This window comes from Acanthopagrus latus, chromosome 20, assembly GCF_904848185.1.
Source record: "Acanthopagrus latus isolate v.2019 chromosome 20, fAcaLat1.1, whole genome shotgun sequence".
In the NCBI taxonomy this organism is placed as follows: domain Eukaryota; kingdom Metazoa; phylum Chordata; class Actinopteri; order Spariformes; family Sparidae; genus Acanthopagrus; species Acanthopagrus latus.
In genome coordinates, this window is record NC_051058.1 from 16,601,207 (window position 1) to 16,613,952 (window position 12,746).

At 45.4% G+C, this 12,746-nt stretch overlaps 1 protein-coding gene across 3 annotated transcripts in view; it reads right to left on the minus strand.

The window, feature by feature from the left end:
• Window positions 1–12,746, minus strand: part of LOC119010399 (disintegrin and metalloproteinase domain-containing protein 12-like) — an 83,988-nt gene that overhangs the window by 60,025 nt on the left and 11,217 nt on the right. For all 3 annotated transcript variants that reach the window (XM_037082520.1, XM_037082523.1, XM_037082521.1), the window contains exons 2-3: window positions 11,211–11,326; window positions 7,992–8,065 (exon numbers count right to left, since the gene is read on the minus strand). In XM_037082520.1, coding sequence (XP_036938415.1) covers window positions 7,992–8,065; window positions 11,211–11,326 — 190 coding nt within the window. The remainder of the gene's footprint in view (window positions 1–7,991; window positions 8,066–11,210; window positions 11,327–12,746) is intronic.

Below are 12,746 nucleotides of genomic sequence, written 5' to 3' on the forward strand. Positions count from 1 at the left end.
TCCGCTGGGAAACTTTGGGTCCTGGCAGACATGAAGATGCAGAATGAAGATTTGAACCTCCCACCCAAACATGGTTATCACACCCTCAATTTAATCGCCCTCTTGATGGCAAATCGAGAATCCATGGGACATGCAGCCCCGACATGGATCAAATTTGGCTCCGGCACATTGAGGCATAGACACAGGACCTCTGGGGTCGCACCAGGTGTTGGGAGGAGATTATCTGATTGCTATGGGCCACAAGGTGGGGCCTCCATGGGATCAGACTCGCTCCGGCACTTCCAACTGATGATCAACAGGATTGGGATCTGGGGAATTTGGGGGCCAGTTTCGATGCCTTGAGCTCTTTGTGCCATTCCTGAGCAATCGTGTGTCAGGACACATTGTCTTGTTCACAACAATCAAGGAATGCCGTTACCATGGGGGGGTGTTGTTCTTGTTCCCCAAGAGTGTTTGGGTGGGTGATTTGTGACAAGTGGCATCCCCTTGAATGTCAGGACCCAAGATTTCCCTGCAGCACATTGAGTCTCATAATACATCTGACAGGGGCGCCATTTAGCTCAGTTGGTAGAGCAGGTTTCCCATGTACAGAGGCAGCAAAGAGCCCTTTGCTGCGTGTCACTCCCCCTCTCTCTCAACCTGTCCAAGTCTTCAGCCATTCTATCAATGAAGCCAAAAGGCCAAAAAAATACTTAAACTTTTTTTTTTTTTTTTTTTAAATAATACATCTGAAGGGCAATCTAAGTAAAGAAATGTAGCACTGAGGCATGACATTTATGGTTTGCCTATAAGATCTCAATCAGAGACAAACTTAATAAAGTGACAACATCTTGGAAAAACTGTTAAAATAAAAATGAAAATCACAAAAATGAATACTACATTAAAGAGCTCTTTGGAGGTTATCTACAGTTTAGCCTGAGCATGAAATTTCCAAATGAGGGGGATCAGAAAGTGACATCAAATGAACATGGATTTTGAAGTAAGCTTGAAGGTTACGCTGGGATAAAAGGCTTCTGAAACCCATAGACGCAGACGCATTAATGCAGACAACCAGGAAACAGATCTTTAAAGGACACAGGTCCATGAGCATCTCATCCTTCTTCATCCTGAAATAAGGAACAAGCCATTCTGAGGGCTTTCCAGTGTTACTGGGCGCCTAGTAATTAATTAGGAACATGGAGTCCACCATATTAATTGCTGCTCTAAGCTTGAAAATAATTGGAAGTTCTGAGAAGGTAATTCAAAAGAGGGAAGCTCCTTTCCAAAAAAAAATTCCTTTTTGAAGGAAGTAGTTAACAGGCGCAGGCTCGTGTCGGAGATGAGCCCGTTTCCATGGCTTGTCTGTGAAACTAATGAATCACAGTATATCATGGCCTCACAGCCGCAAGGGTAACAAGAAAGGTACAAAGGCTAGAGTTAACCTTAGTGCGTCCGTGTCTTGGAAATAAGGTTCGGTGGTTCTGAATTTCCAAACATGGTGTGTGAGTGTGTGTGTTTGAGTTTTGTTGATGAAAGCGTGTTTGTGTGTCTGCAGAGAGGATAAACAAGCATTGGTGCAAGCGTGAAAGTTCTTGTGTATATTCACAGGGGGAGTTTCACAGTAATGTACAGCACGAACCTGCCAATCATCCAACTCATCTGCCCACAATCTAACTGCCCATGCGCCACTATTTCTCTGGGAATGCTTGACTAATAGGTCAGATGACAAGCTGGTAACGCATCGACAGAGGATATAGATGTGACCAGTTGGCTCCGGATAAGATCATCAGGGGCAAGGCTCTAATTAGATGTCATCTCCATGGTAATTACAGGGGAGCAGAACAGGCAGAGAACATACGGTGTCTCATGCTTCAATGCCTTGGTGAAAGGAGAATTCAAATCACCAGTTTTTATCATCATCGCCTCCACCTTTCTCGAAGAAATTGAACTTTCTATTCTTAATCCCACTCCAAATGCAGGGATGCAGGGTTGGCACGTACGTAATGGGAGGTATCTAATGGGATCTTAACAAGAGGAAGGTCACGTTTATGATTCATGAAAAGTATTGAAAGTCTAAAAATAAGATTAGAAAATCTTTATCACTTTGTACTTTTTATTATTGGAATGTTTTCAAAACTTTTTTCAAAGGAAGACGCCTTCCTCCGGAAGTGCATGTTTTTTGGGCACCCCCAACTGGGAAGAGACCCCCAGGGTAGACCGAGAATTTGCCCAAAGGTTTTTCCATCTCATCTGGCCTGGGAATGCTTTGGGATCTCAGAAAATGTGGCTGGGGAGAGGCATGTCCTGAATACCTTGCTTAGCTTAAGCATGAGAAAATGTCTGGTTGGTTGGTTGGTTGGTTCAGTTAGGGGGGTTGATCGGATCGACGGACAGATGGATGTTTTAAAGCATACTGGTATTTCCGTTTTAACATAAGGAATACCTAAAACTGAAAAAAACCCAGTCCCAAGCAGTCTAGTGGCAGAGTCAACCAGCCATATTTTTTTCAAGTAAATACTTACAAAGAGACTGCCCACTAAACGTTACCCTACGTCAAAAACCACAGAAATTCGCCATCAGGGATCGAGGGTAAAATCAAGAAAAAAAGGCTGTTTTCATCTTGTATTATTCCTGACTTGCTGACTTGGGGAAGGATATGATCCACCTCTTGTCTCAGTCCTGGCTCGATGACAAGCGGAAAGGATTTGATGCACATGGGTGTCACTGGATTTGACATTCCTTAAACAATCTGTGTGTGGCTCAGCAGCTGAAGACAATGACTCTACAAAGGAGGTCACAGAGATGCCTTTTTTTTCCAGCAAGGTTTGGTTATTTGTGTTGCGTCAAGCCCTCTGTTTGTTCAGTTCCCCAGGAGAGGCTGTTTCCATCCATGAGAGACACGAGGAAGTCTTCTTTGAGAGAAGCAGCAGGTCACTGATCGGCAACAGCCCAGCCTGAGATACAGAGTCAAATAACATCCCCAAAACCCAATACCCAAACTAGGACAAATTGTGTCTGGATCCTGTCCAGGGTGAATTTTATTGTTCTTCCAAACAGCAGAGAGATAGAAGACGTTTGCAGCCAAGCCTCTACTCAGGAAGCATATCCTCTGCCTGCCCTCTGTCCAGGGAAAAGGCCAGATTACAGTGTGTATAAGCGCATCTGTGTTTGCTCTTTTGTGCATGTTTGTCTCTGCGGCACACAAGACTCAAAAAGACGGATAGCCGACCCTCCAGACCCCTTATGCTTGAGGCCAAACAACACGATGAGCAAGGAGAAACCCCAAGTGCAACGGAGAACATCCTCCACCCAGCTGACAAGCCCCAGGCCACCATTCAGTGATCCTGCAGTCCATTAGAAAGGGAAACAAGGATGGAGAGCACGCTGCCTGCGCATCTTGGGACTCATCTTGATACGTCCGGAGGCCTCACATTCAAAGCCACAAAGAGTTGCTACAACAGCTTGGCTAGAATCGGTCTCACACCAAGTGGTCAAAGCTCAGCAACTGTCCCCACTGATCTCGATGCGCACAAGCCTTCAGCGTTTTCCTTCCCCACCGAGGCAAGACACTGAATAAATGAATGTCTACACTTGAAATGGTAAATGGATGGATATATATACATAGGTCTCTTCTACCTGAGCAGAAAAAAGGGCTTTACAAAGTTTCTCATTCACCCACACATGCCCACACCGGCCTGTTCAATGGCGGCAATGGGGTCAGAGACTTGCTCTGAAATGTAGTAAAGGAACAAAAGTGCGACATCATGATGCATAGGCAAAGTGCAGTGCTCTTTCAGACTCTCATCCACTAACTTAATTGATCAGGAGCCAGACTCAGTGCAGCGGATTACAGTGATTAGCTTAACTTTCAGGTGGGCGATCCAACTCTATTAGATCACGATTGATCCTGAAGGCGTCCGCAATCTACTTTTACTTTACACACACGAGGCCAATTGTAGTGATTCCAGTATTTAATGTCATTTTATTTCTGTTTCCAAACTTCACATGACCTCACTGAACAGTGAATCCTTCTGGTTCATTCGGCTCGTTCTTGGCCAAAATGTGGCTACGCTGTGGCCTCAGATCTGGCAACCAGGAGCGGATTGAGTTGGATGGATCAAAAGTCTGCCCCCATTGAAAGAACTCTCTTTAATGCAACTTTGCATTTCAGCGGTGCAACTGTTGACATTCATGTGCTACTTCAAGTCTGGCCGTAGTCAGCGTAGTCCATTTCAAAACCAAGAGTAAAGATTGCAGTTTTGTTTGTGGATCATGGTTGAGATAAATAGATCGTATTTATATTTTGACATCATTGATATCTCAGCTCATCAGTGCCCCGGGTCTGCTATGCCTGGTGGATGTTTTTGGATAACCACCCGTGGTTCAATCAGGTAGTTTTAAATGCCCCCTTTTTTAATGTTATTATCACAGCACTTAGAGCTGACTTAATTTGAATCACATTGGTAATCCTTGATAACTTCCTCCTGACAAGAATGATGGTAGAATTATATCCATGGCACTGAACAGTGGACAAAAGCTATTCATGAAGAAGTGCTGTTATAGCAACGTGCTTCATTCACTGTTGGCTTTCTTGCATAAAGGCTTCTCCAACTGTCATAGACATATGGAGTAGTTATTGATCAAATCAAATGTTGCTGAAAAGCTCTTTTCTTGTAGGTAAAAACCCTGAATTGATGATAATGACATGACTTTCATGTTTGAGTGCTTGCGACCCCGTAGATGCCTTTCTTTATGCACGCAGAAATCTCCAATAAAAAAATAAAAAAAAACGCTTGTATGACAGGTCAGAATAATCGTATTTTCCATTTTTTTGAATTTGAAGATACAGTGATGCATGGGCTCATGACATGGCAGCATTTCCACGAGGAGACGGCCTTGATCTTTCAGGCAGCCATCTTTTGAACCATGATACGGAGCACCAGTTCGCGCGGTTGAAATGTTGCTCCAGGCAGCGAGCGCCCTTTCCCATCCAGACAACAGGCTGCTTTCAGACTGTGTCCGGGGATGTTTCAGGAACATCACCTCCGTCTCCCGCTTCCGCAGTCCTTAATGCCAGGGATCAGACACGCGAGAAAGAACGTTTTGTGCTTTCAAGAATAGTTTCGATCGTGTTGCAGCCTTTGAATGTCATCAAGTGACACTGACACTACACGTCTCACCATCGGAGTCAGAAACATTGATTCATTACCAGCAGATGTCCAGAACAGCTCAGATATTGAATGGAAATAATTGAGTTATAACCATCATTGTCATTGTCATGGACATTGTCATTGAGAGGATCCAGCAGAGGAACATCATAAATGACTAACGCGACATAAATATCAGAAAGAGAATAAGAAGTCAATGGTTTATGAGTGTTTTGTCCCTGTTAGAGTTACTGATTATGGTATTTGCTGCTCAGAGCTCAGCATTTTAAGGTTCACATATCTGCTGTACATGTGACACAGTAGTATAAAGCCTTTTGTGGCTCCAGAGGAAGCTGCACGTAATCTGATGAATTACCTCCAGTGATGACACTCAGTGGCTTAAATTGCATTGTGGGTAATGTAGGCGCAATGTTTTGAGAAGCAGTCCACTGGTCTAGCATTGCACTGATTAAGCAGAACTATATATATATATATTCTTTTTTTTATTTCAAACATATCTTCTTTCTTTCTGCCTCCTACAATAACCACAATGCACCTTCACCGCAGACCGCCATTGTTTCAAGGGAAGGATCTTCATTGACAGTTTTCTTTATGCCTACACAAACTGAAAGAAACAAACTCTCTGTTTTCATGACTGCATAAACTGAATGAACAAAGACCTTAAAGGACAACATAATTATTTCATACTGTTTTGCTTTGTTTATATGTGGCGGACCCCACCACCTTCCGAGCTTCAAACAGTGTTCTGGGGACCTTATTTCGCTCTGAGAACAGACCGTTTAATCAGTTATGGAGAAAATAAATATTAAATTGGAGGAATTCCCCTTTTGCTGTGCATCTAAATGGGTATAAAACGTTATAGAGTGTAGCTCTGCTAGTTAATTGGCTCTTTTTATTGTTTTTCTTGTGCAGCCATTTCATACATTAGTTAAATACTGTGCTGTGAATCGCCTTCCTCTGCGACCTCTCTATTAGACTCCAGGGGTGATGCGGGTTCACACACTGAGCATGTTCGCCTCTATATGCAGCGGAAAATGATTGCGTTCAGCTGCGCAGCACATCTCCCTCATGTTTTGTTGCCGGCGATATTTATTAACAAAGACCCGAGAAAACAGAAATAAATCCGGGGGGTTTAATTCGAATCATTTCATTCTGGACCACGTTCACTCCTCCTTCACTGATGCCGGCTGTGTTTGAACAACTGGATTTCATCAGCAGCGCGCAGCCAGTCCGCCAGCAAAACCTCAGACCAAGGACCCCCCTCACTTAATATCAGCACAGCAGGTTCAAGTTCTGGCTCCAGCGCACTGATCCGCAGAGCAAACTCACTCGACAGCACACGTCCTCTTCAAATCTTTTTCGTCCCCCATTTGTGAAGCGTCTTGTCAAACATTGGCGGCACGAAGCAGCCCCTGTTTTGATGCTTGGTAGTAGCGTTCTGACTGAAGGCGGAAGTGTGTGAGAGAAAAGACGATGAAAATTCAACCTTGTTCTCAAGACTCGCTGCGAGCTAATTCTGATGGACTGAAATTTGGAATACAAGGAGGTTTTGTTTGAGTAAAGTCTTTCCATCATGCTCGAGCTTATTACAGAGATCTAGACTGCACCGCTCTCTGTTTGTTCCTCTTGGCCCGGGGTTTGAGCTCGACTGTGGATTATACATTTAATGCTATGGGACATCGTTGACAGCCGCGCTGGATGAGGATCGCTCGGGAGATGCACGGGGAATTCGGGGGTTATTTTTCCGCTGCAGACGATCGCAGGGGAAAAAGTTAAGTTTCCCCCCTCCATTTCGAAATGAAATGTTTTTACTGCGGGAGAGCGTCATTCCTCCGCTACAAATGGGCCTGGTGAAAAAACTTGACAATCTGCAAGTCAGCTTTGCAAAATCCCCACCTGTGCGGAGCTGGAATGTTATTCGACAGAAAAGAGACTGAGTGTGATTTCCCATCAAAATATTTTCAAAGTAGGTAAGCCATAAAATTGCGGTCGCTGGTGTTGAAAGCTTTGTCCCACAGTCTGCAGGTGGAATTTACATATATTAAATCTGGGGAAACAAGTGAGATTCATGGCCGACTCTGACATAAAAAACCCATGCGCTCGCTCTCTCCCTCCCTCTCTGCGTTTCCCTCTCTCCTTCTCTCTCTATCACACAGACAGCTCTGCTTGTTCCTGGTTGCTCAAGTGTGGCAGCGGAGCTGGATGGAGAACATATTGCTCCATCAATCACGTTCCCATTCTTCGCGGCGACGCACGCGACTCGGAGGGTCGACCGAGACCGAGGCCGCGTTCAGTCAGCTCCTTTTTTCGTAAAGAATACAAGGATGACAAATATTCTTCAGAATCTGGAGCTGCATCAAAATGTACATATCCCTATATCCTAATATCTGTCAAAAGATGTTCCCCCTTTCTCTGCCAGGCCCTTAGGGTGACACTGTCGACAGTATCTTAATCTACAGAGCGGGGAGTGTGCGCTCCGCTCAGACAAAGCTTCCCCTGTGTTATGCCAATAGATCAAATGAAATGATACGGGAAGAAGAAGGAGGAAGACGTCGGTTTTCATCAATGTCTGAGTGATGTATTGAAGAATTCCTGTCTTTCAAGCCTTTGTGTCGGCAGACGAGAAGACCAAAGCTCGGGGAACGCTGCCGTGCCCACACTGGCAGCGTGAAAAAAAGCAAAAAGACTTCCTCCTTTTCCTTCCCTAGCCGTTATGTGTGACACACAACTTGGCCGCAGCCCCAGCTGTAGCCCCCTGGGCAGTGCATATGTCACCCATTTGTACTCCAGAAAGCACTCAGTTTGCCGAGCTAAGGCCGGAGCATGAATGGAGGGAACACTTACTCGTTTTTCTCCAGAGCCAAGAGCAGCTGTTCACCTTCCGCTTCAATCAGGAGCTTCAGTGAGGCAGGGTGACTCTGATGAGACAACAGACAGGAGAGGGGATGAGAAAGATTGGTTTCCCGGCCGGGAGCATTTTGATTGAGAGAGACGATTGCTCTGGTTGCTGTTGGGAGTGTTTCAGAATTAGTTAGCATGAGCAGTTCACCCAGAAAGTACAACTCAGTCATCATCTAATTACCCTCGTGGAGGATGGGAAGCAGGATCAAGTTTTGTGGCTCAAAAAAAACATTTTTGGAGTTTCACACTTCGAATCAGTTTCGGATCTCTGGGATCTTCGGGAGATTTGAATTACACTGGACAACCTGTATGGAGTAATTTTAGGGTTTTTTCCAATAGATATGTTTATGTAGACAAATCATAAACATCGAAAGAGCTTGTATAAAGAAGTGGAATAAAACACATTTTCCTTAAAAACGTCACTATGATGGTGAATTGGTGAACAGCGGCTGAATTTTGTCAATAACACATTAAGTCCCCATCTGCTTCTGTTGCAAGGGAGAACGCTGTTTTGCTGCGAAGCTGAACTTAACCTGCCTTTCCATCAACGCGGGGATGAATCAAAGCTTTAAATTCAAAGAAATAATTCAATTTGTGCCAAACGTCGCTATAAAACAATAATAAGCAAACAGTGATTCGTTACAATCCTGGCGCAACTGTGATTGAGCCTCCCAGGGCTGTCAGGGAACACGCGAAGACGGCGGCTGTTTTCAATTGGTGAGAGTGGCAAATCCTTATGAAGCGACTTTGTATCTAGGGGGAAAAAAAAGGAGAGCTGAGAGGATTAGCTTTATGTTTCTATTCCATTTGACATTAATCCCGCGAGGAGAAAAAAAAGACCACGAGTCTTTGCACCCCTGAGTTACAACACTGAGCGGGACCATGTGTCTCTGTTAGAGTCAGATGAAGTGGCACCGGCTCGTACATCACTCCTGTCAGACGCACTGCGCGACGAACGCCACCAAGTGTGCTCACCAGTCCCCCTCACACACACATACACACACACACACACACACACAAGCAGAACACACTCTCGTCTCCACATGTCAGCACGTTAACCTCCCCTCGTCTCGTGTTCTGCTCAGGAACGGGGAGGGAGGGGGGGTGAAAGAATCCTCCACATTCTCTATATCGCCGGGCAACCACACACACACAAACATATCACACATGCAGTTCAATCTGGGTCAACTGTGGAGAGCGGCGCTGCTCTGGGTTAAGTCATCCATCACCCCCTGTGGAGGGGAATGTCTAGTGGATCATAAGAGGATGTGGAAGCAGAACACTTAAGGTTTTAGGCGGTATCATTGCACGAGTCGTGTGGGACTGAACTTCCTGCCGTTTTCGGTTCAGACGGCTTCCTATATGCACGCCTGGACCTCCCTCGCGCCACGCAATGTTTCCGACAACTCCGGGAAAAAGCGTTTCACTGCGCGTTTAGGCTCGTTATTTATCGAGCTGCTTTTTCAAAATGAACCTTCTTCGCGAGTACTCTATGATCTGAGGCTTTTGTTTTGTTTTTCCTGGGTAATAACATCCCAGAGAAACCTTGTGGCACCCTGTCTGTTTGGCTATGAAAGAGCAAATTAATTCACAAATGAATTGACTCAACCTGCAAACACAAGCTGTGTTTGTTAAGTCTGCCTGGCAGCCATGTATTTTGTTTTTTAGTAAAGTCTGGGATTAGAACGCCAAGCGCAGCCAAGGAGCCCAGATTTCAAACATTTCATTAACGCTCCACTGGGACCTGTGGTGTTTTCTCTTTTCTTTCTAAGATGCAGATATTTAGCAGCTGTCGATTTTTTGCTTGAAAAAGCGCTGAACCCGAACACAAAGAGGTTATCTGTGTGCTGCCTCTGCCTGACTGTACATGGTCACGCACCCTTTAACTCGGCCGAGTCTTCTTGGTCCTGACATGTGAGCAGGATTTTTTTTTTTTTATTAAGACTGAGACACACCATGCAGATTTGCATTTAATTACGACAACGGTTACCAAACTATTCATTCTTTCATGAAAGCATAGCATAAAAAAACTGTGGATTATATATATATAGTTCAGTTCTGAATGTAAGATGCATTTTCCCTTGTTTCATTGATATTACATGTGGGTTTGAATGTTTGCAAAACAGGTTCATGAGTTAAAGATGATTATAGAAGACTTAAAGGATGAGTTCACATTACAATTTTGATTTAAATTAAGGTGCAAATGACGTCTCTTCAAGTCAATTTGATATCTTGGAGCTTCAGGAGATTTTTGCGGAGCTGTGCGGAGCCATTTCATAAATTTCCTTCCTGTTGTTTTAAGGCTAAGGCTGAATTGAGCTTTTTGGGTGAACTAACCCTTTAAAGGCACATCCAGACTAACTTTATACCTGTGTAAAAAAAAAAAAAAAACCCAGCTCGACTGAAAGAGTCCAGTCCAGCGATGCAGCGGGGCTCCGTCCCAACAAAAAAGTCTTGAACCTGGTTAAACTTGTGCTGCAACACAACTTGACTTCATCCATGTTGGCCAATCACACAAATGCTTCTGTGCATTCCTGGCAGATTACTTCGCATCTTTGTCAGGGTTGCAAAATCCCATCACTCCCTAACGCTGTGGAGGGTTTCAAGCCTTGAAACTCGTGGGTCTGTATGTCAAACTGGACCTCCTTTTCATTGTCTCACCAGTTCAGAGGTCCGACTGAAGAAATGAAGCTCCCACTGCTGTTTTTGTCTGAACCCCCCCTCCTGTAACAGTTTTCCCATTAGTGAGGGTAAAAATGTCCAACTTACTCCTGACGTGAGACTGGAATGGTTTATCCCCTCGAGAGTGCGAATGTGCTCGACAAGCTCCGTGGCAATCTGCCTGCTGGACTTTGAAATACAGTGTCTGGTCTCACAGTGGTGCAAGGAGAAAGTCCTGCAGTGACTAAAATAAACAGCTTTCATCCATTTAAATGCAGAGGAATCGCCTGTCTAGATTTATGAATCTGATGGTGCTACAGTCATTTCGAAGACCTAACCAAAATCCTAAAGGAGTCGTCTGCAAGACCGAATCCTATGACACGAGGCTCAGCAACATCAGGATGTCTGGACCAGTGCTGAATAAACAAACGGACGTTCGAATACAACAAGCAGAGCGAAAACAATGTGTGAAAGAAATCGCTGTCAGCTGCTATTCTCCACCTGGGATTCGAGTTGGCCGATCGGTTTCCAGTCTCGTCCAACGCGCTGAAGAGGTACGGTGGTCCCGTAGTGTTTCTGCTTCGCCGTGGGTCTGTGTCGAACAGTCAGAAGATCCCCTGCGAAAGAGAAAAAAATAGAAATAGCATAAAGGAAAAACTTCAAAGTGTTCCGCCTTTGCGTCTGTGCAACCCGGCCGCGTCCCTCTCATTCAAACAATGCGGGAACGTTTCCCTACAAACAATGCTGATAATGAATTCCTCCCCGCCATTAAAAAGGCCCCCGAGCCGGGTGTCGAGCCTGACGCTACGGCTGCCTTGGAAAAGTGTCACTTGAACAAAATCACAGCGTTTGTCTTTGATGGCTTTTATTTTTAAATTTTTTCTTCCGTGTCACCGCAGACAAATAATGCTCTCTGAACGCTTTTGTTTTGTCATAACTAACAATTGTCTGCGCTGACAATACGTCCTTGCCCCCTTCCTGAACACGTGTTCACCTCTGTTTTTGTATTTACAGACTGTCAGAAGAGCGGACGCCGTCTCCTCGGCTACAAAGATGCGAGCACAACGGTTCTAGTAATCAGCACTCTCGCGCATCGCGTTATGAGAGCCGATGGCCCCGTGGCAGAACTGTGACCACCGTCCTCTCTGCCGCTCAGGCTGCCTGGACTCTCAGCGGTTCTTCAGCAATGGAGAGTTTTTGAGCAGAGAGGAGCCCCTGCTGCTGCTGCTGCTGCTGCTGCTGCTGCTGCTGCTGCTGCTGCTGCTGCTGCTGCTGCTGCTGCTGCTGCTGTGATAACTCCTGGCACAGGGCTAGTGTCCAGGATGCATAAGAAGTAGCTTTGGGGCATTGTTCCCAGCATGCTTTTATCTCCTCTCTCTCTCTGTTCTGACAGTGTTAACTGAGCCTTCCGAGCGGCCATGGCTCTCGCTGCCCGGTCATTTAAGAACATATCCGTCCCCAAATCCAATGCCGACGTCCCCAAAGCGTGGCGGCAGAAATAGAGCCACTACGCCGGGGAAAAACCCACCACTTACAGCTGAGACAGAGAGCCACAATCGCTCCAAAAGGATACATCACACAGCAAACAGAGAGTCGGAACGCAACAGCGAGCCGCTGGAGGAGTTTGCTAACAGGGTTCCTCGCAGTAATCAGCTCCCCGCAGCGGGGAAGCTGTCTCAGAGCTTGGGTCTCGTACTAAAAACAGCGGGGGTTGTTAGAACCATTTGTTTCAGCGCAAACATCCTAAATCAAATGTTTGCTTGTTTTCGGTTGTCTTCCACTGGCGCTCCATTGAGCGTTTCCACACAGCAGGGGAACAGATTTAGTCTTGTGGGGGTGGGGGTGGGTGGGGATGATGTCAGCGAGACTTGTGAGAAAAAAGTTGTGCGTGTGGCCCTGGGAATAATTTATGTATGTTTTGAAACTTTTTACTTCTTAATTTTCGAGCCGCATTTCAAACACTTATAAACACAAAACACACTCCGGGGAAACACTCATCGGCGGTCATTATTAGCAGCAGATGCGAGGGTCTTCCAC